The sequence below is a fragment of the Gobio gobio genome (assembly GCF_949357685.1).
Source record: "Gobio gobio genome assembly, chromosome: 10".
Classification (NCBI taxonomy): Eukaryota; Metazoa; Chordata; class Actinopteri; order Cypriniformes; family Gobionidae; genus Gobio; species Gobio gobio.
Window position 1 is genome coordinate 4,398,484 of NC_137116.1, and position 25,392 is coordinate 4,423,875.

Below are 25,392 nucleotides of genomic sequence, written 5' to 3' on the forward strand. Positions count from 1 at the left end.
CAATGGCTCGTTTTGATATTGTGGGATCTGTGATGCCACACTGGCAAATACATTTGCATATGACTGCCTACTAGGGGTGGCACGGTTCACAAAACCCACAGTTCGGTTCGTATCACGGTTTTAGTGTCACGGTTTTCGGTTTTGTACGGTTGTTGTTGTTGTTTTTCTTAATCGTTAACACTCCAGAAATTTACTTCAGCATATGGTATATATGGCTTAATCATTCACAATTTAGGATACAGTATTAAAAAATTGTTATATCAAATTGTTTCCTAACTGGCTGTCCACCGAGTCCGACACATTGGCGTAACATTTTTCATGTTAATCATATCAATTTTGATCAGAACAATGCACTGTGGCTTTAATTCAGCTGACCTGATTAACAAATTTCACCATGAAGTGTTCCGTGTTTCACAATCACCATATGACATCCAGCGCTGTGAAAAAATAAAATAAAATACACGAAAACACAACACTGCTAGAAGTTTTTGCCCAAACTTCAAAGGCATGTTTAAATTATTAAAACTAGAAGCATATCTTAACTTTTAAATGTTACATTTATCATGTGAACTACTTATACACAACATGTTATATATGCATGTGTGTATGAGACAGTGGGGAACACGGTCGCATTTGCAGCAGATATATGCTACCCATCATAAATCAAAGCATGAGACAGACAGGGGTCAGAGGAGAAGACCGGAAAATGTGAGAGAATGGACTATATTTGTCTGTATTTGCAATACACGAGCCGCGGTTCAGCTGCGTGAGACAAACACTGCCAGTGTGTGTATGCGCAACAAGCGCGCGCGGCTCCCGCTCTCCATACGCACTGCATCTGCCCTGCCGGCCATACGACGCTAGCGCATCCTCCAACAACTCCGGGCAGTATTCCTTATCTCTCCCACTTGCATTTCTACACGTGACGTGACCTGCAGCACTCCACATTTACTTTACTGTATGTCCACACAAACACACACCTCTTATTTCGCGCGAAAAGGACACCCACTGTCCAGTGAGGTTACATACGGGCACGTGGATACATTGCGCATGCGTCGAACCGTGTGACGCACACACTCCGAACCGAGACAAGCGAACCGAACGGTTCGTTTTTTTTTCCATGTACCGTGCCACCCCTACGGCCTACAAAGCAAGACATTGACGAATAGTTACACATCATCACACCACATGCCCCACCCACTGGCATTCAGTCACTTATTGGCTAACATTTGTACACACTGTATATGAGTGTCCCGTCAAAAGCAATAGAAACCATTTGAATCCACAATGATACAGTATACATCTTAAGCGATCAACAGAAACCCAATTAAACACACATGGGTGCCTTCAGATGAAGTTTAAAGCCAAGGATAAAAAGACTTTTTAAAGAAAACAACCAACCAACAATCTACATAAAAAAAGAGCGTAAGGGGAATTCCTTATTCCTGTAGTCTTCAAGTAAACCCGAAGATCTGAGGTTTAGCCAGTTCAGATTTGTGTTGGAGCTTTCCAAGAGCAAGCTTGGAGATCCTGGTTTGCATTGAACGGTTATGTTTCAAAAAAGCAAGAAAAATGCTGTTGAAATTTGCTTCCGCCATTCGTCTTATAGATGTTTTTCTGTTGTCTTTTTCTCTAGCTGCCTGTGGCGGTTTCATCACCAAGCTTAATGGGTCCATCACTAGTCCAGGCTGGCCCAAGGAGTATCCGCCCAACAAGAACTGCATCTGGCAGCTGGTGGCGCCCACGCAGTACCGCATCACCCTGCTCTTCGACGTCTTCGAGACTGAAGGGAACGATGTGAGCACTAGGTTTTTACCTCGGCGTGGGGTGGGTTTGTCTGGTTCATTTCAGCTCGATAGTGTGAATCACCACAGGGCTTTTGGGACTGACTTCTCCAAATTGCCTTCACGCTTTCTCACTTGTTCATTGCTGATAGCCTACGGCAATTTTGCCTGGTGCAGGTCACATGACGAATACACTCATGACTTGTTTGCTCAGCTTGTGTCTGTTAAGATGGAGGGTAGTTTTCTGGCTTCTTGTATGTTTATCAAAAGCCCTCAGGAAGTTTATAACGGAGCTACTCTGCTAAAGGGTTACCATCTGGCTTCCTGCTTCATTATTTTATATTTCACAGATTTTAATTGCTTTAATATAACAGCAACATCATTACATTAGTGCTAAATAAAACTGTGTTTTTTAAGAAAGAAAATGAGGCAGTTGGCTCAGGCTGGGTTTAAAAAAAAAATAGCTATTAGTCTGTTGAATTAGACGGCCCACTAAAACATATTTAAATTAGCTGCAAGTTTTCCTGAGCATTTTATAGCTTCAAATTAATAGCCTACTATATAATTGCTGGATAAATTGAAGCTAGGAATGTTTTGGGTCCATACAAGTTACGCTCTATCGACTACATCGGTGACATGTTGTCAATTACCACAGAAAATAATTATGACCACAAAAACAAATCTGTTTACAATAATGGACATACATTGAAAGTCTATAGGGCAAGAGACTGCAGATAGAGTTACATAATGTTCATTTCTGGTATCCTTTTACGTTTTAGTGCAAAAATACATGGAGCAAACTCCATCCACAGGAGTTACGTTGATAACATTTAACCAGATGTTCATCTACTTACAATAGTTGCCCAACCATTAAAAGGATGGTTTACATGCTCAAAAACAAACATTAAAGGATTAGTTCACTTCAAAATGAAAATTTCCTGATATTTTACTCACCCCCATCTCATCCAAGATGTTCATGTCTTTCGTTCTTCCGTCGAAAAGAAATTAAGTTTTTTTAAGGAAAACATTCCAGGATTTTTCTCCCCATCATAGACTTCCATGGCAGCCAAAATGTTGACGGTCCAAATCAATGCAGTTTCAAACTCAAAGTGTGGTGATTCTGCCTATGTCTAGTGTGACCTTTACGTCGTGATTGTGCAATCACTAGCATGTCGCAGAGCAGCGAAAGATGAGCAATTTAGGTCAAAAAGTATATTCTTTTTTTTTTTATCTAGCCAATAGTTTCGCTAGATAAGACCCTATTCCTTGTCTGGGATCGTGCAGAGCCTCTGAAGCCCTTCAAAGCCCTTTGAAACTGTATTGATTTGGACCTTTAACATGTTGGTTGCCATGAAACGGGGAGAAAATTCCTGGAATGTTTTCCTCCAAAAACTTTTCGACTGAAGAAAGACAGACATGAACATCTTGGATGAGATGGGGGGTGAGTAAAATATCAGGAAATTTTCATTTTAAAGTGAACTAATCTTTTAAGGGCCAGCTTGAGCCAGTACAATAGAGCCCTGCACGGGCCTCAAATCTAGGCCCTAGCCCGGCCTGGCCCGAGACGCTGAGGCCCTAGCCCGGCCCGTGTTTGACAGCTTTTCAAAATTCTCGGCCCGAGTCCGACTGGAACCTGTGTTTTTCTGTTCGTTTTTTTTATCCTCATTACACATTGTTGCAGCCATTAAAATAGTTCAGTTTTGTTTTTAATGTCAAAGTAGTTATATTTTGTTTCGTTTCTTTATTAAGTTAATTTAGAAAAACGTTTGAAGCATTTTTATGTTTGTTAAATTAAAGTTTTTGTTTTTTAAAGTGACGACCAAGCGGCCAGCGGCCGACAGTGAGTTAACCACGTTTGATCAATTTAGCCTCTCAAATCAACACTTGACTTGTCTTGCTTATAATACAATTTATAGATATAAAAAACACTTCAAGCATCACAATGTTGGTTTAAACGTTTAGCCTATTATCACCACCACAGTAAAAAGGCATTTTTGACAAGCTGAGGCAGGCTGATGCTGCTTGCAAACTAAACGGGATACACAATCTAAACAAATAAAAAATAAAAAAAACATGCAGGTTGTCTTACCTTACACCTCTCCGCAAAATTAATATAAATCTGATCTTCAATACCCGCGCTATATGCACATTTAACGGAGTTCACGTCAACGAAAGCAACAGATATGAGCTGCATTTGATTCATCAGCTAATTAGATCAAAGACCGCAATATGAGAACGAGCGACATAAGCACTTGTAAGAGCATTTAGTCTCATTAGTTTTAATGAAGATGATTGTGTTTTTGAGCATCTAAGACTTAGCCTTTTTTCAGTTTCACTAGCGGCAGTTTGCGTGTTGTCTTGCTTTACTGCGGCGATGCGTGTTGCATAGCGCCTTACTCTAAACACTGTGCGAGCCAGTCTTGACAGTCGCGGTATCATGGTCTCATGTTGTTTCCACCAGTGCAGCACATCTCATTGTTTCTTTTAATTAATTAATTAATGTCTAAAATATAAAACGAAGGAGAAGCCTAAAAAAGGCCCGAAGCCCGGTCCGCGTTTGAGGTATGGCGTGAAAATTGGCCCGAAGCCTGGCCCTAGGGGCGTAAAAAAGTCGGGGCCCGTCGGGCTCGGGCAGAAATGCGGGGCTCTACAGTACAAACCCTCTTTTGGCGTTAAAAAAGTACTGTCAGGAATTGCTAAAGACACGCAGTGAAAAATTGGCGCTGAAAAGGCTTGGACTGGGTTATTTTTGTGGCTGATCTTATTGCATATGCATTTGTAGGAGTTAGTTTCCCTTTCAGACGCAACATTTATGGGAGGAGAGTATTTCAATAATTAATGCAAGGTGATTTACTAAGGTTTGCGCTCGTCTTACTGGTACAACCCCTGGCAAAAAATATGGAATCACCACACTTAGAGGATGTTCACCCAGCTTTTTAACTTTATTACAAAAAAACTAAACAAATCACAGATATGACACAAAAAGGTTTTGCTCAATAGCTTAACATTCTGGCCTCATGAAACATACCTTAAACAAATTCACTTACACTTTTTTTAATTAATGGCATGTCTTTTTCTAGATCAAGTAGAGGAAAAAAGTATGGATTAATCAACAAAAAAGAAAACACAATTAGTACTTTGTTGCTTCTCTCCTGGCTTTTGACAGCCTGAATCCTTTGAGGCATGGACTTCACTAATGAAAAACAATATTCCCCATCAATCTGGTTCCAGCTTTCTCAAATAGCACTTGACAGATCAGCTTTGCAGGATGGAGACTTATCATGGACCAGTTTTTTTTATTTATTTCCACCATAAATTTTCAATTGGATTGAGATCCGGACTGTTTGCTGGCCATGTCATTGAGAATGCCTTTCCTGAAGAAAAGGAACTCTTTGCTCTGTGACAAGATGCATTGTCATCCTGAAAAATGACTTCACCATCACCAAAGCCGTTTTCTATGGATGGAATGAGAAAAGTGTCCAAAATGTCAATCTACACCTGTCCATTGACAGTTGAGGTAATGATTGCCATCTCCCCTGGTCCTTTACCTGTCTTGCAACCCCATTTCATAAATGAGTTGGGAAATTTGGTTTATCTTCAGGCAGTCATCTTTATATGTTTCATTAGAATGCCGCCAGACAAAAATTCCAGCATCACCTCCTTGACCAATGCAGATTCGTGATTCATCACTGAATATCACTTTCATCCAATCATCCACACTCCATGATTGCTTCTCCTTGGCCCACTGTAACCTTGTTTTCTTCTGTTTTATGTGTTAGTGCTGGTTTTCGTTTGGCTTTTCTATAGGTAAATCCCATTTCATCCAGCCGGTTTATAACAGTTCTGTCACAAATATTGACTCCTGTTTCCGCCCATTTGTTTTGTTGTGCATTTTCTATTCATATCACTTTGAGTTTTCTATCCTGACGCTTTGACGTCTTCCTTGGACTGCCTGTATGTTTTCCTTTTATAACTTTCCCATTTATTTCATACTTCCACCAAATTTTAGACTCAGCTGACTGGGAGCAACCAACTTCTTTGGCCACACTCCGTGTTGAAATTCCTTGTTGAAGGAGTTTTATAATCCTTTCCATAGTTTCAACTGAAAACTCTCTAGTCGGGGCCATGTTTCCTTTCAATTAGCCAAACATCTTGCTAAGGTGTGTAAGCGCTCCCTTTTAACTGCTGACTAATTAGCATTTTTAGACATGTCCTGGTATTTGTTTTAGAAATGGAAATTAAAAGATGATTCCATACTTTTTTCCTCTACTTGATGTGGAAAAAGACATGCCATTAACATATAAAATGTCAGTGACTTTTTTTTTTTTCTAGGTATGTTTAATGAAGCCAGAATGTTAAGCTATTGAACAAAATATTTGTTGTGTTATATCTGTGATTTGTTTGTTTGCTATAAAGTAAAAAAGCTGGGTGAACATCATCTAAGTGTGGTGATTCCATAATTTTTGCCAGGGGTTGTATTTGCGCAATTATTTAACACCCTGAAAAAAACATGTCTTTGACCAGATGCTAATTTGGGCTGCTCTTGGTCATTATGGAAATGATCCGGTTGCGTCTGTGTTCTTTAATTTGCGCGTCGTCAGTAGATCACGCGCAGAACTTTCCACTCCCATCGGGATTTCGCTCTCACGCTAATTTTCTCTGTAAATCTGGCCCTTTGTATGTAAGAATGAATACAAGTGCTGTGGTTTTGTTGATATTGTCCATGGTAATGCTGTCTGTACAACTTAACTGGAACATTCCTTTAGTGTTCTGGCACTGGTTTAAAGGGATAGTTCACCCAAAAATGAAAATTTGTCTTTTACTCACCCCCTCATGTTGTTCCAAACCTGTATGAGTTTCTTTGTTCTGCTGAAAACAAAAGATATTTTGAAGAATTTGCAGTTTGACTTCCATTATATTTTTTTTCTTCCTACTGTGGAAGTCAATGGGTGCCGTCAACTGTCTGGTTACCAACATACTTCAAAACAGTTCAACAGAAGAAAGAAACCCATACAGGTTTGGAACAACTTGAGGGTGAGTAAGTAATGGCAACATTTTGGGGTGAACTGTCCCTTTAAGAGTGAAAGATGTGAATGGTCTCAGCTTTATTGATTGCCAAAAACAACATTTGTTCCAGAAACGAGTGTACAGCTTGTGAACCATTACTGTCGAAATTAGCTGTGAACCAAAATGAAAAGCAGTGATCAATGAATTATTTTGAGCATTTTGAGCTACTTAAATGGAGAAAACAGTTTCTTACAAAACAAACATTTCGCATTTCTGATTTATACGTTTAAATTTTACATTTATCAGACACGTTTATCCAAAGTGACTAATAATACTTGAAGATGTGATTAATACAAAGCAGAAAACAATGCAACTACTATATTCCCCTGCTGAAAAGCAAGTGTTTTGCGTTACCTTGATCAACCAGCTGGACAAGAAAACCCTTCTCAAGACATGCTGTTGACCAGTAGGCTGCTGTATGACCTGCGGTTTGCTCTCTCCTGTGCAGGTGTGCAAGTATGACTTTGTTGAGGTGAGGAGCGGACTCTCTGCCGACTCCAGACTGCATGGGAAATTCTGCGGAGCTGAGAAACCGGAGGCCATCACCTCTCAGTACAACAACATGCGCATTGAGTTTAAATCTGACAACACGGTCTCCAAGAAGGGCTTCAAGGCCCAGTTTTTCTCAGGTGAGGGTGTGCTTACATGCTGACTGTAGCTGTTATTGAAAGTGCATTTTGATATAATGCGTGATGCGGTTTCTTGATGTGTGATGTGACGATTTCTGAAGGATCATGTGACATTGAAGAGTGGAGTAATGATGCTGAAAATGTAGCTTTGTCATCAGAGAGTTAAATTACATTTTAAAATATATTCAAAAAGATATCAGTTGTTTTAAATTGAAATAAATAACCATTTTTGATTAAATATATGCCTTGGTGGGCATAAGAGACTTCTTTCAAAAACTTAAAAATAAATATTAATTATTCCAAACTTTTGACAGTGTATATAATATGTGTATACAGGGCTTGACATTAACACCCATCAACCCACCAAATGCGTGTGCATTTCAGCAGTGCAGTGTAACGCAGTCACTCCTACTAGCCACTTTGGCGGGTTGAATTTTATATATAATACGTATATACTATTTTCAATTGTAGTCTGTTAAAAAAGCATCTGAAATAATAAACTATGTGCAATCAATGTAGTGTCAAAAAATATAGATTTTTCGATACATATCGATACCGAAATATCTGAAACACTTCCAATACTAATTTTCTGTAGAATATATACACGATACCAGCGTCTCTTTCTCTGTCTCTCATCTCTCCGACAGCGAGTGACACACAAACCCGCCTCCCCTCACTCACTCGTTTTATTTGTTACGGATTGTTGGTGTTACAGGGCTTGAATTTTGCTGTGGGATTGCTCGTATTGCACATTACTTTACTAATTTATTTGGCATTTATTTAATTTCCTGCAGATTTTGTGCTCAAATCCAAAGTGCACACACATAAAGCCGTCTCTCAGCACGTTCACGCTCAGTCACTCTCAGCAAATGTAGTTATTTTTCACTGCTTATTGTGCTTAAACAGTCAAATACACACAGAATAATGTCAAAATGCCGGTCTTGGCGTGTATTCACATAAACATTGTCAGTTTTGCATGTGTAACCGTATAATGGATCCGTGAAGGCTGCCAAATTGTGAGATAATATTAAAAATGTCTATTTGGCAGTTTTTCCCCATGGTATTGATGTCAAAATTGTGTCAAAACTTTGGAAAACCACTAGCCACAGTGGCTGGTGAGGAAAAAAAGTTAATTTCAAGCCCTGTGTGTATATAAAAGTGTGCATATGTGGGAAATAATCATTGGCCTTAGTAGCACTGTCATTGATTCACATTGTACAAATCACACATATCAAATTAATTTTAAAAGATGATTGTTTACAGTTCTTTTGAAAAAGTGCGAAGTAGAATTTTTGTGATTTATGGTCTCTTTTTAAACACTCTGGGTTTGGGACAAGCCCAGAATAGTAATACTCTGGCAAATGTAACATTTCAACATTTTAAAATTGAGGGAAAAGTTGTTAAAGAAACGCAATAAAAAGTGTAATGCTATCCCGTTTAAAGTAGAATTAAGTTCTTTATTAATTTTTAAATCATCATAGGGGACAAAAAATAAATCCTGAGTGTGTTTTACTGAGATCTGATGCTTTGTTTTCACAGATAAAGATGAGTGCTCTAAGGAGAACGGCGGATGTCAGCATGAGTGTGTGAACACATTTGGCAGCTACAGTTGTCAGTGCAGAAGTGGCTTCGTACTTCATGAGAATAAACATGACTGCAAGGAAGGTGTGAAACAAACACACACACGCTTATCTTATATGTGGATACACACAGAGGCATTGCCAGTCATGACTTATTGCTTCATAGCGTATTGTTTTATAAAATGGTAGCAGCAACTAAATGATAAAATACACCAATGTTCAATACTCACTCTCGTGTTGTTCCAAACCTGTGTGACATTTCTCTTCTGTGGAACACAAATGAAGATATTTTGAAGAATGCTCATGCTTTTCTTCTTTATACAATGACAGCTGATCATAGCTATCAGGTGCTAAAAAGGACAAATAAGCATCATAAAACTACCATAATCATGTTCAATGTGCTTTTTCTGAATAGCTCTGTTAGGATCAGACGGAAATGTAGTCTGTTTTCCATTACAAATCATCCTCTTTGTCATAGCACTCTTGTTCTTTATTCCACATATTCAATGTTCAATCATTTTTGATTATGATGCACACAAGAGCTAGTGGCATTTTGATATTTGAGAGCTTTGAGCAACACGAGGCAAGTAAATGTGCACAGGATTGTCATTCTTAAGTGAGATATTCCTTTACTTTCGATTTAGACTTGATGTGTGTTATAATGAAGGATAAACCACAACCCTAGATTAGGGTTGTAAATTGGTTTTGGCAAATATTTCACCAAATCTAACAGAATGACATGCTGTATATCTGGAGGGTCACTGTGTTTTCTGTCTGAGAAACAATCAGCAGTCTGGTTTCCCAGTTTCCCTATTAGCACATGAATGCTCAGAATCGTTCACCATCGATTTCAGCTCACTGGCACTAACTAGCGTCTGGATATTTTTAGAGAACGCCTTCCTCTTGCGGGCAGAAATAGAAAGAGAGGGGCAGTGCTTGGGAGAAAAGAAAGATAGTAGTGGAGAAAAGGTGTTTGAGAAGGCTAGGAAATGCAAGGCTCTTTGTGCCCAAAAACAACAACGATTCTCTGTTTAAAGTTTGAACGTGGCTCATATGATGAGCAAGAGGATGAGACTGTTTGTGTGTGTACTTGGTGTCGGATGTCACGTGTTATTGGTTTCTCTTGCAGCCGGTTGTGATCACGTTGTGAACAGCGTGAGTGGGACCATCACCAGCCCTAACTGGCCAGATAAATACCCCAGTAAGAAGGCCTGCACCTGGGCCCTGTCCACCACTCCAGGACATCGGATCAAAATAGTATGTATAATCTCTCTCCATCCATATTTACAATAGTTGGGTAACGTACCGCATGTGGCCCCCCATTACCATTTCCTCGGTGACGTAACCAAACAGAACAGTTAAACGGTGTGGTGAATTGGCTTAGGACACACTCAAAGACACAGATCATAATCAGAGTACACAAAAGACACACCGTGGCAGGTGTCGATTTAAAAGAATGGCCATTTTCCTACCATATTTGTAAATTAAAATCATTCTCTAGTCCGCCAAATACTGCTTAAGTTAACTGTCACTCCCCTTTTTGAGCATATATGTGAAAAAGCATTTTAAGGGATAATTCATCCAAAAATGAACATTCTGTCATCATTTACTCACCCTCATGTTGTTCCAAACCCGTATGAGTTTCTTTCTACTGTTGAGCGCAAAAGTAGATATTTTGAAGAATGTTGATAACCAGACATTTGACGGTAGCCATTAACTTCCATAGTGGGAAAAAATACGATGGAAGTCAATGGCTACCTTCAACTGTATATACAGTGGCAAGAAAAAGTATGTGAACCGCTTGCAGAATCTGTGAAAATGGAAATAATTTTAACTAAATAAGAGGGATCATACAAAATGCATGTTATTTTTTATTCAGTACTGTCCTGAATAAGATATGTTACATAAAAAATGTTTACATATAGTCCAAAAGACAAAAAAAATAGCAGAATTTATTAAAATGACCCAGATCAAAAGTTTATGAACCATTGATTCTCAGTGCTGTGTGTCGTTCCCTGGATAATCCATGGCTGTTTTTTTGTTTTGTGATGGTTATTCATGAGTCCCTTGTTTGTCCTGAGCAGTTGAACTGCCCAATGTTCTTCAGAAAAATCCTCCAGGTCCTGCACATTCTTCAGTTTTCCAGCATCTTTTTCATATTTGAACCCTCACCAGCAATGACTGTATGATTTTAAGATCCATCTTTTCACACTGAGGACAATTGAGGGACTCAAACACAACTAATAAAAAAGGTTGAAACATTCACTGATGCTCCAGAAGGAAACCCAATGCATTAAGAGCTGGGGGTGGAAACCAATCGAATTTGAAGATCAAGGTAAATTGTACTTAATTTGTCTTCCGGGAAGCATGTAAGTATCTTCTGTTGCTTCTGAAGGGCAGTACTAAATGGGGAAAAAATGATATTTAAACAAAATAAGAAAAATGTGGACATCTTCATCCTGTTCAAAAGTTTTCACCCCCCAGCTCTTAATGCATTGTTTCCTTCTGGAGCATCAGTGAATGTTTCAACCTTTTTTAATTGTTGTGTGGATCCCCGTAAAGCAAATGTACCGAACTAAACATTTTTGTTTTATATAATATTTGTGTTTTACTAAATAATTTGGACTCCAAAATTGCTGGAAAATTAAAGTCATATGTCCAACCAAACTTTTTTCCTGGAAAAAAAGTTCCTGGTACAAATTGTTCCGGGTAATTTCGGTGGAAACGGGGCTCAAGTTGTGTTCCAAATTTGAAGTTGATATCACAAAAATGGAGGTTCCTGTGAGATTTTGTTTGGGCGCTCTCCTGTCACAAATTAATTTCTGTGACAAATCGCAAAACAGTGGCCAAATATATGACCTTGAGTCTCAGAACTTTCCTACAAAATGTGTTTTGTCAAGATAAGGAAAAAGATTTGATCATAAAATAGTGCAGTCAATTTTGTCAAATTTGAAACATGAGACCTCCCACTAGGGGGAGGAGCCTGATAAAAGGTTTTAAAGCATTGCTTCCATTGTAAAGCTATGTCCAGTTTTCAAACTGTTTTCATAAAATTAATTTTGAGTGTTTATGCTTTTGAATAATACCTCATTTTTGATGACTGCTAAAATATGTGATGGGGAAACCCTATATTTGATTGGGTTGCTTGATTCTGTTTGTTTTTTTAAATGGACTTTGACTCTCGATTCCTGGAATCGATTTCTCGACTCATATCAAGTTCATATCAAGGGCAGGGTCGAAATGGAGGGCTGCTGCCAGGAATAGACATTAGGTGGTAGGGCCTTCCCAAGAGATACTGATACACACACACACACACACACACACACACACACATACACACACACACACACACACACACACACACACACACACACACACACACACACACAAGATTTGTCAAATGTGGGGAGAACAAGTGGAAAAATACATTTTAATTAGTTTGCTCAAGCATGTTGCTAAATGTGTACCTTCCACTTTGTCTATGCCAAAAATGTGTTTTTAAGTGTATTTTAAAAATGAGCTTTGCTTGACAAACTGCTGTGTTCTCACCATGTCTTAATTACTGTAATTTTGCGATGACAAGAGGTGACGTTCTACTCGAAGTGTTCACGTCTTCGAACTGGAAATTATACTTGTTTCTTTGGCAACACTGTAATGACTCAAATTAATCTGCAGTGATCAGGTGGTACATTGGTCACATGTACAAGTAGGAGCTCTCTGAAAATTCCCAGTTTACAAGCTGTAGTTACGAGCTCTACGAGGACGTGACACCTTACAAGCTAGGATCTTATAATTACTGTAATCACGGCATGTTGTGAATGCAACTATTGATTTAGTCGAGTTAGTTTTGCATCGAATATAATCAGATTTTCGGTAATCGATATCTGGCAGCAACAGCACATTTTTTTGCTTTGACGAGCAATTTGCGCACAGCTTTTCTTGCAGATGACAACACCTGCATGCCAACAAATAAATGAGCATCTGGAACCATAATGACGATTCATAATGATAGAACATAGACGGCAAAACTCTTGTGCATCCACTCACTAACCCTCCCACAGATTTGCAGAAAATTTGGCAAATAAATAATTAATGGCCAGTTACATACATATTCCCAACAATTTATTTTGTAAGCTTTGTTACACCTCAAATGACAAGGTAATTTATAGTGATGTTAATATTTTATTATCCAGTCCCTGAACTAATTTTCTCTGTAATGGCTTGGGTATGCAGAGCATTCACAGCTTATATGGAGTGTACACCCTTGAATCTCATGCTTTTAAACTCGAAAAACACACGTTTGACCGGTGCGCTTGTGTCTCAAGTCTATTGCAGCGTCTCGTGCAATGACACACCATCCTAAAAACAGGACACTTTTAACAAGTTAAAAGAAGTGCATCATTTAAAAACATCTGTGTGAATGGTCCTTTGCACAGAAGGCATTTTTGCAATCTACTGTGCTTTTCCATTGGTTTTTATGTAAACATGCTCTAGACGGCACTCGATTTATCGGAAGTCTTGTACCAAGCAGCTGTATAATTCTGGAAAATAATTCAATAATGCTGCCGTTCAAACTTTGACTTGATCCGCATGTTTCAGGCTTTCAACGAAATCGACATGGAGCCTCATCTGGAATGTGCTTATGACCACATTGAGATCTACGACGGTCGGGATGGGAAAGCACCAAGCCTCGGACGCTACTGTGGCACCAAGAAACCTCAACCAATCATATCCACCGGAAACAAGATGTTCATCCGCTTCTTCTCTGATAACTCGGTGCAGAAGAAAGGCTTTGAGGCTTCCCATACTGCAGGTGAGCGCATCCATACAAATTAAATGTACATTAACATTACATACTGGAATCTATAAGAGACTGGTAGTCTTTTATAATACAACCTTATATAATAAAACTATAAGAGACTGTGCAGTACTTTGTGTCATTCCTAACAACAGGCTGTGGTAAAATCACAGAACCACATGGGTTAAATGCAAATTGCTTTTTAATTCTTTCCCCGCCAGCGTTTTTTTAAATAAATAAAAAAGTTGCCAGCCACCGCCAGCATTTTGGATCAAAAGATAAATGGAGTAGATCAAGTCCATCAACACTCCTAAAGCTTCACAGTCCTGTACCTCTTCATTTAATTTGGTAAAGTTTGGCAAGTGTTTGATTTATAAGCTGTTTAATGTTTGATGATCACGATAACTTGCATGTGCGTAAGCAATGATTCTATCACTTGTTTCTGCTTATTCTTCACCCGACCCCACCCACCCCTAAACCTTACCCACACTGTGACGTGGGCAAATCAGGTAACGCAGTGAAAAACGCCCCTATGTTTATGGCCTTGCCCACTGATCTCGTAACTCCTATTAGTATCCTGCAGAGACATATACTTGTATGGGTACTTGTGTATATATATCTATACTTTTAGGTATCTATACTTGTTGGACTCTATCTACTCCATCTGTGATCATCATTCTGAATCTGATCCAGATATAGTCTTAGACAAAAACGCTACTTTCTCAGCATTTTGCTGAATATGCTGCTTTTTTATGAAACTTCCCCACATTCAAGTGTTGATAAAAAAGGAATGCATGAAGCTAGAATAAAGGGTTTTTTGTTTAAAAGCTAAGGGTCTATTCTTTTCTTTTCTTTTTTGATATATTGCATATTTAGATATTATTACAACAAAATATTCTGGAGGCCATGAAACTTTTGTGAAAATTATCAAAAATGTTGCAGGGGAAAGAATTAAGATGCAGTGTTTGATAATTAATATTTTCTAATAATATTCCCATTAAGCAATGAAGTTCATCAGCCATGATATAGACTATTTTTTACAAAAATGTTTAAGCGATTAAAGATCTTATAGTGCATCTTGTAATGATCGATATGATTGTTTATAAAATTAATTGAAAGATTTGGACATTTCATGGTTTGAATAGTTTTTAACACATTATGTAAAGTTCAGAATTTTCAATTTATATTTCATGTTCAATATATTTTTTATATATTCATACATCTACATATTTTAGAGCTAGACATGTCCATTTTATATTTTACCTTTTATGTTATTTCAGAGTTTACCAAACCGGGTTCACAAAGCCTTGTGGGTTTGTGAGAGAAATGCAGGTTTATAAAAAGCTAATAACTAATATAAAAATAGAATAAATTACTTATTTTAAAATAAAAACTCAAATAAAACACTTGATAAAATACTTTGTTTACATGTACTGTATGTAATATGGCCACTACCCAACATATGAAATCATGAACGTGAATGTCTTGTTAAATTATTGAAATACTATCTTAATATCTCAAGTGTAAAGGCCCGTTCACACAAAGAATGTTAACTATAACTATATTAGCGTCCACACCACCAACGCACGATAAAGTTTTGTTTATTATAAGCACACTGCAGTTTTGTCATGAATGATTAAAAAAAAAATGTCTCTGTGATGTTATCATTATAGTTGTGGTGTGGACTTACTCCACACCACAACTACAGCGACAGCTGAAACCCATGTCTTGCATACATCTGTTGCTTAGTGGTTCTTGAAGCACTGACTCCAATAACAAGTATGGAGGAGATTCAAGCTGTGCTGCTTTTGCTAGTTATGTATTGGTTTACTAAAGAGGTAATTAACAAAACGGCGGAAAAGAGACGAGCACTGATTCTTATTATTTTAAATGTAGAATGATTTTTAAAACTTGGCCTTAACTAATATTTTAGGTCAAAGGTGTTTGGCTGACAAAAAAATTTGGGATTGGGAATCCCAAATGTATAGCATTTATCAGAGCACTATGCACTGTATCTCAGCCACAAGTCACGGAACTATTGATATGCAGTGATATGCTGAGACGCTTGAGTCAGACTGCCAGTGAATTACCTCTCATGTTCATTTTCCTCTCTTCTCCAGAGTGTGGAGGCCGTCTGAAAGCTGAGGTGAAAACTAAAGACCTCTACTCTCATGCCCAGTTTGGTGATAATAACTACCCCGGGGCATCAGACTGTCAGTGGGTGATCACAGCAGAGAAGGGCTATGGAGTGGAGCTCATCTTCCAGACCTTCGAAATCGAGGAGGAAGCCGACTGTGGCTATGATTACATGGAGCTGTTTGATGGGGCGGACACCAAATCGCCCAGACTAGGCCGCTACTGTGGATCAGGGGTAAAGCACAGATCTAGATTTACTACATAAAATTGGTAACACTCGATTTTAGGGTCCAATTCTCACTATTAACTAGTTGCTTATTAGCATGCATATCACTAGGATATTGGCTGTTTATTAGTATTTATAAAGCACATATTACAGGTGCTGGTCATATAATTAGAATATCATCAAAAAGTTGATTTATTTCATTAATTACATTCAAAAAGTGAAACTTGTATATTATATTCATTCTTTACACACAGACTGATATATTTTAAATGTTTATTTCTTTTAATTTTGATGATTATAACTGACAACTAAGGAAAATCCCAAATTCAGTATCTCAGAAAATTAGAATATTACTTAAGACCAATACAAAGAAAGAATTTTTAGAAATCTTGGCCAACTGAAAAGTATGAACATGAAAAGTATGAGCATGTACAGCACTCAATACTTAGTTGGGGCTCCTTTTGCCTGAATTACTGCAGCAATTCGGCGTGGCATGGAGTCGATCAGTCTGTGGCACTGCTCAGGTGTTATGAGAGCCCAGGTTGCTCTGAAAGTGGCCTTCCGCTCTTCTGCATTGTTGGGTCTGGCATATCGCATCTTCCTCTTCACAATACCCCATAGATTTTATATGGGGTTAAGGTCAGGCGAGTTTGCTGGCCAATTAATAACAGGGATACCATGGTCCTTAAACCAGGTACTGGTTGCTTAAGCACTGTGTGCAGGTGCCAAGTCCTGTTGGAAAATTTAATCTGAATCTCCATAAAGTTGGTCAGCAGCAGGAAGCATGAAGTGCTCTAAAACTTCCTGGTATACGGCTGCGTTGACCTTGGACCTCATAAAACACAGTGGACCAACACCAGCAGATGACATGGCACCCCAAACCATCACTGACTGTGGAAACTTTACACTGGACCTCAAGCAACGTGCATCGTGTGCCTCTCCTCTCTTCCTCCAGACTCTGGGACCCTGATTTCCAAAGGAAATGCAAAATTTACTTTCATCAGAGAACATAACTTTGGACCACTCAGCAGCAGTCCAGTCCTTTTTGTCTTTAGCCCAGGCGAGACACTTCTGACGGTGTCTGTTGTTCAAGAGTGGCTTGACACAAGGAATCCGACAGCTGAAACCCATGTCTTGCATACGTCTGTGCGTAGTGGTTCTTGAAGCACTGACTCCAGCTGCAGTCTACTTTTTGTGAATCTCCCCCACATTTTTGAATGGGTTTTGTTTCACAATCCTCTCCAGGGTGCGGTTATCCCTATTGCTTGTACACTTTTTTTCAACCACATCTTTTCTTCCCTTTGCCTCTCTATTAATGTGCTTGGACACAGAGCTCTGTGAACAGCCAGCCTCTTTCGCAATGACCTTTTGTGTCTTGACCTCCTTGTGCAAGGTGTCAATTGTTCTCTTTTGGACAACTGTCAAGTCAGCAGTCTTCCCCATGATTGTGTAGCCTATAGAACTAGACTGAGAGACCATTTAAAGGCCTTTGCAGGTGTTTTGAGTTAATTAGCTGATTAGAGTGTGGCACCAGGTGTCTTCAATATTGAACCTTTTCACAATATTCAAATTTTTTGAGATACTGAATTTGGGATTTTCCTTAGTTGTCAGTTATAATCATCAAAATTCAAAGAAATAAACATTTGAAATATATCAGTCTGTGTGTAATGAATGAATATAATATACAAGTTTCACTTTTTGAATGGAATTAGTGAAATAAATCAACTTTTTGATAATATTCTAAGTATATGACCAGCACCTGTAATCCCTTATTCTGCATGACCATATTCTACATCCCTTAATCTTACCTCATACCTAAACTTAACAACTACCTTACTAACTATTAATAAGCAGTAATTAGGGTTTGTTGAGAAAAAATGGAAGTCAATAGATAGTTAATAGATAGAATTGGACCTAAACTAAAACTAAAGTGTGACCATACAATCTACAAAAATCTAAATGTCAGGAGTTGTGGCAATATCTGTTTGTTGTTTGTTTGTTGAACAAAATTTGTTGTTCCAAAACCATGAGACTTTAGTTCATCTTTGGAGCATAAATAAAGATATTTTTGATGAAAGTTCATAAAGAGATTGTAAAATGAATCTATACTGTATGAAACTAGCGTTTTAATCCAAGTCTTCTGAAAGGTAATAAACACTTTATATGATGAACACATTTAATGTAGGCTTTTATTCACATTTTGATCAATGCACAAACATAAAGCATATCAAATATGCTAAACGGAGCTCAATCATACTTGCTTGATGCACGAGAACAAACCCCATTCTTTCTCTAGAAGTTTAAATGTGCTTATGTAAAACGTGAGAATAAGCGCCTTTGGTTCTAGCTCATCTCATAAGTAGTGTGATGCTCTTTGTTTGTGCGTTGATCAGTTTTTATACTTGAGTATACTTATAATAAATGCTTAGGTTAAATATGTTCATCTGATTAAACCATTCGGTTCAAATGGATTTCTTTTACAATGTCTTAATGATCTTTTTGAATCATCAAAGTTTTGGACTTTTAATGGAGGGACAGAAATCTCTCAGGTTTCATAAAAAATATCTTCATTTGTGTTTCAAAGATGAACAAAAGCCTTATGGGTTTAGAATGCATGAGGATGATTAAATGATGACAACTTAAATTTTGGGGTGAGCTATTCCTTCTAAATGCAAATTTCACATTTGGAAGCTTTTTAATTAAATTAAAAAAACATCTAGCTATATGCAGAATCACATTTCTTTGCCTTTTCTCACTCTAATGACTTGATTATGCTTGATTGGTTTGAGCCACTGTACATTTTGTTCACTGGCCCTTACAGTCCCGTTTTACCCTGCTGTCCATGACCCTATTACAATAGACCTGTGACCCATTTTTGGAACAGAATCCAGCACTTGAGAACCACTGCCTTATAGGATAAAGACTGATCTTTGAAAGTGTTTGTTAGGGTTTTTCTTCATTTCTAGTTCTGGAGAAGTTAATAAGAGCTGTATGTTGCATACGAAATCTCAGAAACAATAAGAAGACTTGAATATGTGAATGAGATCAGCTCCATAGGTCACAGAACAGCATGATTACATTTACTTTGGTTCAATGAGAAATTATGAGAAGGGCTGATGCGGAATTTAGACAAGGTATATCAGATGTTATTCTTATACTGCCGCTGGCATTAGGCGCAACCTGCTTATCGACTGGGAGATTTGTTTGACTTCAATCAAGAGGATGTTAAACTGTGAGCATTTGTCTCAATCAAGTTTTGGTAACTTGCCATTTAGCACATGCTTTTAATCCAAAGCAACTGACAATTTACTAACAGCAGGGAATATATCCCTTGAGCAACATGAGCTTAAGTGTGCTGCACATTAGGCTGTCACGGCCCAAAATAACCCATTAGGCTTGCTCAGAGGAGAATCACACACTCAAACTCTTAACATCTAACAAATTGTATCAAATCTTTTGAGGTTTAAGCCCTAGTGAGCCGTCTCACTATACACTGTTCACAAGGCAGCTACCTTCTAAAGCTCAACATATATTTGGGTTTTACGAGTACACTAAGGTACAGTGTGCATGATGTAAGTTTAATCATCAGCATAGTAGGGTACATGCATACCTGATATTTCAAACAGGAGGGCCACTGTCCTCTGCAATTTATCTCCAGCCCCAGTTAAACACACCTAAACCAGCTAATCGAGGTCTTACTAGGCATACTAGAAACTTCCAGGCAGCTGGGTTGAGGCAAGTAGGAGTTAAACTCTGCAGGACAGTGACGTTCCAGGACAGATTTTGTTCACCCTTGCCGTATGTCCATCACGCACATGCGCCTTGAATTTTGTTTTGCCCAAATAAGTTTGTCCACAAACCTTCACAGTTGAAAAAGAAACAGAAGGGGACTCAATCAAGTTTTGGAACAACAATATCAAACTACTCTTGACGGCAACAACAACAGATACTTGCATTGACAAGCACTTGTGTTTTAGAGAATCCACACAACTCTTGTTTAAACAAGTACAAAAACATTTTTATCAGTCAGAACTTTTGGAGGGAAATAGTGCAGACAATGGAAACGTTGTAGTGTGCATGTGTTGAGTGCCTGTGATCAAATGGAGTATACTTTGTTAGACTTGGCATTCCAATGTCCAATACTCTAAGCATTCGCAACAAAACTGAAGTGTACTTTGGGCTTAAGAAATCATCCTCACAATAATACATTGTAAGTGCCATACAAATAACCCAGAAAATATTCAACTGGAACTCATGGTTCCAAAATATTCTGATGATAGCATGTTGTTAACACAACTTAAATCCAGAGCTCACTAAAAATAACATTTAAAGAAGTGTGTGCACTCGCAGATTCGATGTCAGACACTATAATATGCTCTGGCCCCCTCCCTGTTCACCGGAGTGATGAGATGCGTAGCAGACTGTCCTCACTCAATGGGAGGCTGTCTAAGTGGTGTCTGCAGAATAATATAGGGTTCACATGGCGCTTTTCCACTGCGTGATATGACTCGGCACAGCACGGCTTGGCTCGGTTTGCTTTGTTTTTCCACTGCAGTTAGTACAGCATCAAAGTTGGTGTGATTTATAGAATGATCTTTATAGCACCTCTACTGCCGTGACATCATCGTAAATCCAATGACAAATCCAATGTGTGCAGTGACGATTCTCTCTGACCAATCAGTGATCTGACTTGTTGAAAAAAGATGGTATTCATCCCTCCAGGGGTGGTGCCGTTCTTCTCTCTAGTAATATGGCACGTTGTCTTAGATTTGAAATTTGACTAACTAGGGCCCAGGTCAAGAAGCAGACAGACTGGCTAATCCGACCGTCTAGGTCACAGAAATCAGTTTAATCCCAACACAGTCTCTTTCTGGGCAAAAAATCTTTCATCTGTAGTGTATTCCAGTCATTAGTTTACTGTTTTGGACTAAAAATTAAGATTTTAGCTTGTCAGAGCCAAAACTTGGTGGGCAGTGCCCAGACAACCTGAGTTTAAATTCCAGCTCATGGTTTTTCTGGCGCTTGTTGACTTACTCTGGGCACTGAAGTACACTAAAAACAATCCTGTTTATTGACATTTTAAATTATTTGCTAATGATTAGGTATGTTTGACGTGATAAAAGTGAATTAGTTATATCCAGTCTGCTCAAATGTTGACATCTGCCTCCTTCTTTGTGTTTCCAGCCTCCAGAGGAGATCTATTCCGCTGGCGACTCCATCGTCATCAAATTCCGCTCAGACGACACCATCAATAAGAAGGGCTTCCACGTGCGTTACACCAGCACCAAGTTTCAGGACACACTCCACTCCCGTAAAAAGTGACCCCTAGTGGCCGGGAGGGGCCGTGCAGGGCCTAGGGGGAAGCGAAAGGGCCCCAGGGGTAGGGCCTCGCCCATCGCTCGGAGCCCCCCGGCCGCCAAGAACACCCAGACTCGACGGACCAGCCGCAAGAACGCCAACCGCACCTCAGTAGTTCACAGGGGTTCTGGCATCCCCTACTGACTGTGAGGAGTAAAGCCATTCCGCAGTTGATGACCTTGTTTTTACCTTTTTTTTAATTATTACATTCGGGGCAAGATGTGGAGGGGGGAGGGGGTGGAATGTATTCAGTTGCTGGACACCAATATAGGGGCGAAATCGAAAGGGATTATTGTATGGGAGGGTGGGTGTAGTTGATCGGCTACTGGAACCCCCCTCCCACCTTTTCCATCTTTCATGAGCCAAGAGAGCGTTTGAAAAACATAAATACACTGAGGAACTCCAGCAGGAGAACCGAGCAGTCAACCAAACCAGTCATCTGTGCAACAGTGGGATAGAGGAAGTGAGAAATGAGTGGAGCAGGGCATTCAGGACGGGGTTCCTTGCAGGTTGTCCGACCTTGAAACGTGAGATTTACCGCTGCACTGTGGGGAAACAACCGTCTCTTCTTGACATTATTGGCATTGTTGTCTCGTTGGCCATTGTGGGTCGGTTTCTTTGTCGTTACTTGAGGACATGACACTGTATGTCATAGAGATGCATGTGGTACAGCTAGAAGGAAATGTGGATGTGATGGCACCAGCATTTGTAAAAACTTGCTTTTTCCTGGCCACTAGTCCAGAAGGTTCCCAGCCCGATGATATCACTCTCCAGGAGGTTTTCCAGAAACGGTTATCATATTAAAAGACTAATAAACAAAACGTGGCCCATGTCTGATGGCTGTTAATTGCTTTTGCATAAAAACAGAATGGTGGAAAATTCAAAATTCGTCTCAGTTGTCCTTAGTTTAAGCACACATCTTTTCCAAGGTCCTGATTAATATGCTTCTGTCCTCGTAATGCTCATTCTGTGCTTTGCCAATCATGAACAAATTAGGCACAATCACAAGAATTGGTGGACACGCTTGTGTCCCGACGTCCCAATGCTGTTTTCTAGCCTTTTTCCTCTTTCTCAGGCTCTTTCCTTGCAGTCCATGACCCAAATTTCCCTATCGTTAGTTGTTTTTGTAACAAATGTCATAGTATGAAATGGACCTTTAGTCAGGGTAGACTCCTAAAATCTTTAAAATAGACATGACCTAGGACCTTAAAGAGGTAGTTCAACCAAAAAGCCCACCCCCATATCATTCCAAACTTGTATGACTTTCTTCTGCAAAACAGAAAATAAGCAATTTGGAAGAATTTGTTCTGTCCATGTAATGAAAGTCAATGGGGTCCCAAACAACAACTTTCATTTTATGGGCATAACAAATCTCTTGTTCTTTTGTGTTCCACAGAAGAAAGAAATGTTTGGAATGACTTGAGGGTGAGTAAATGATGTGAAATATGGCATCTACTAAGGTCCGTTGTCTGTGCAGCAATGCGATTTTGAGTTCAAGCCTGAAAGAATTGTCCTTTTTAGCAGTCTTAAGGTGCCCCATTGCTAGGTAGATGTTGCTCTTACATCGTTGGCTATGGGAAAAACTGTTAAAACTGTTGTAAAATGTCCATTTGTACCAATAACGTACCTCAGCGTGTGGGAGAGTGGTGGGATGGTGCTATTTCAATTGAACCCCGGTCATGTCGAATCCCCTGAAATCGCTCTTTCTCCGTTGATGTCCAATGTCAGTTGGGAATAGGGGATGTTAGATGTCAAGTCTGTGCGGAATAGCGCTGAATAGTCTGGTCCCCAGGGTTTATTATTTGATCTGTTCCCTAGTATGCAGCCTACATCACTGCTCCCTACCTCTCTCTCTCTTTCAAAGACTGTTGAATTTATCTCCTCCGTTTCAGCAGCTCTTTTCATCATTTGATATCACTTCACACCTGTTTGCCTTTGTGGATTTACCTAAAGCTCTTTTAAATCTCAGGTTCAGGATATCTGATTGTTGTTGTTGTTACCCACCGAATCATTTCAAGACACTAGATTTGAATCGTTTCAGGACTTGGCTACTGTTTGACTTGGGTGTGTGAAATCCAGGAAGGCAAATGGTTTTTAGAGGAAACATTTTTGGGTTTTAAAAGGTTTTAGACGTTTCTGCAATGCCTTCCACCTGAACTTTGAATCAGTTCGCCTCAAGCCACGTGTTCACCTCAAGCCTCAAGTTGCTCAATATTTGTTCTTGCAAGCTAAGGATGGCTACGCTTTACGCTCAAGATCAACTAACTTATATCCTAGTTCTTCAAATGGATTTTATTTTGTGTGTCCAAGAGAACGTCTATACCCAATTTCGCATCTCTGTATTTGAATATGCTTCCTAGCATAGCTTTTTAGAGTAGTGGAGCACTTGTACATTTTGCTAAGCAAAGCACATTCTCCTAAGCATTATTAATGTTTTTAATGCCCATGTTATTTCCTGTTAGAAATAGAGTGTTTTGTGGCCGAATGCGGGCTTCAAATGATCTGTTTTATCAAATTTCTGAAATGTTACCTCAGCATAATAGTGTATGCTTGATCTGTTCACCCTGACCGGCCTTTCCACACAAGACTTGGTACATGTTTATGCATTTTATCATATGTATGTATGTAAATATGTATTAATGTATTCAAAGTACACTAAACCATAGATAAGTTGATGAGAAGTAAGGCTATGTGTAATTGCAGACAAAAGATGCAATTTATTTATATTGTATAGCTAATTTTCACCTATGTATTGCACATAGTGTTAACAAGTGCATCTATTTCATAAAATGTTATTTTCATTTTGAAATGCTTCATGTCACATTTTGTCTTGTAGACTCAGGAATTGTGGACTGACCTTTTAATTAACAATAAAAGCCCAAATATACCAATTACATTACAGTAGTTAGCACTATGTGAGAAGCAAATTACAGGAAGGCACTAGGCTAAACACTATTGTAATTTTGAATGCTTTCAATTAACTGGTGTTTTTCGAATATAAGCTCTCCTACATGTTTTAGAGGCATTTCAATATTTTCTAATGTTTTCAAGGTCTCGAGCTCACATTGAGGATGGAGTTTGGCTTCCTGCTCGTCTTGATGACCGTGCAGATTTCTAAATAAACCACATATCGGTATTGAATTTGCGAAATAACAGATCATCAATTATGAATGGTCACCACAGTGCATTATTAATGCCGATCTACAATTTCCAACATTAAAAATTAAGCAGAATTGATGGGAAGAGCTATTTAAGTCAAGCAAGTGTTGCAAGTTTGAGGTTGGTTTGAGAACTCTTACAAATGAAAATGTGTGATTTAGAAATATAGTGAAAAACTGTAAGATGTATTTTTATTTTTAACTGTTGTAATGGGAATGTGATATTGTACGATGTACCCAAAAAGATTTTTGCGGAGAGACTTGTAGAAACTCAAGAAATTTCACCCCAAAATCATATTATTTTATACAAAAAAAAATATTTTGCATAAAGAAAATGAAGCACATTTAACCAACCATGCAACCACTATCAGCATACACCAATCAGGCATAACATTATGACCACTGACATGTGAAGTGAATAACACCGTTTATCTCTTCATCATGGCACCTGTTGGTGGGTGGGATATATTAGGCCGCATTTTGTCCTCAAATGATGTGATAGAAGCAGAACAAATGGGCAAGCGTAAGGATTTGAGCGAGTATGACAAGGGCTAAATTGTGATGGCTAGACGACTGGGTCAGAGCATCTCCAAAACTGCAGCTCTTGTGGGGTGTTCCCGATATGCAGTGGTCAGTATCTATCTAAAGTGGTCCAG

At 38.8% G+C, this 25,392-nt stretch overlaps 1 protein-coding gene across 1 annotated transcript in view; it reads left to right on the forward strand.

Annotated features, from left to right (window-relative positions):
* The window catches only part of bmp1a (bone morphogenetic protein 1a), a 158,037-nt gene extending 133,042 nt beyond the window's left edge, over positions 1-24,995 (forward strand). The window contains exons 14-20 of the mRNA XM_079827733.1: positions 1,637-1,797; positions 7,300-7,480; positions 9,020-9,145; positions 10,190-10,317; positions 13,660-13,873; positions 15,979-16,229; positions 21,405-24,995. Of these exons, the coding sequence (XP_079683859.1) occupies positions 1,637-1,797; positions 7,300-7,480; positions 9,020-9,145; positions 10,190-10,317; positions 13,660-13,873; positions 15,979-16,229; positions 21,405-21,542 (1,199 nt within the window). The 3' untranslated portion in view covers positions 21,543-24,995. The remainder of the gene's footprint in view (positions 1-1,636; positions 1,798-7,299; positions 7,481-9,019; positions 9,146-10,189; positions 10,318-13,659; positions 13,874-15,978; positions 16,230-21,404) is intronic.
* The last annotated feature ends 397 nt before the right edge of the window (positions 24,996-25,392 follow it).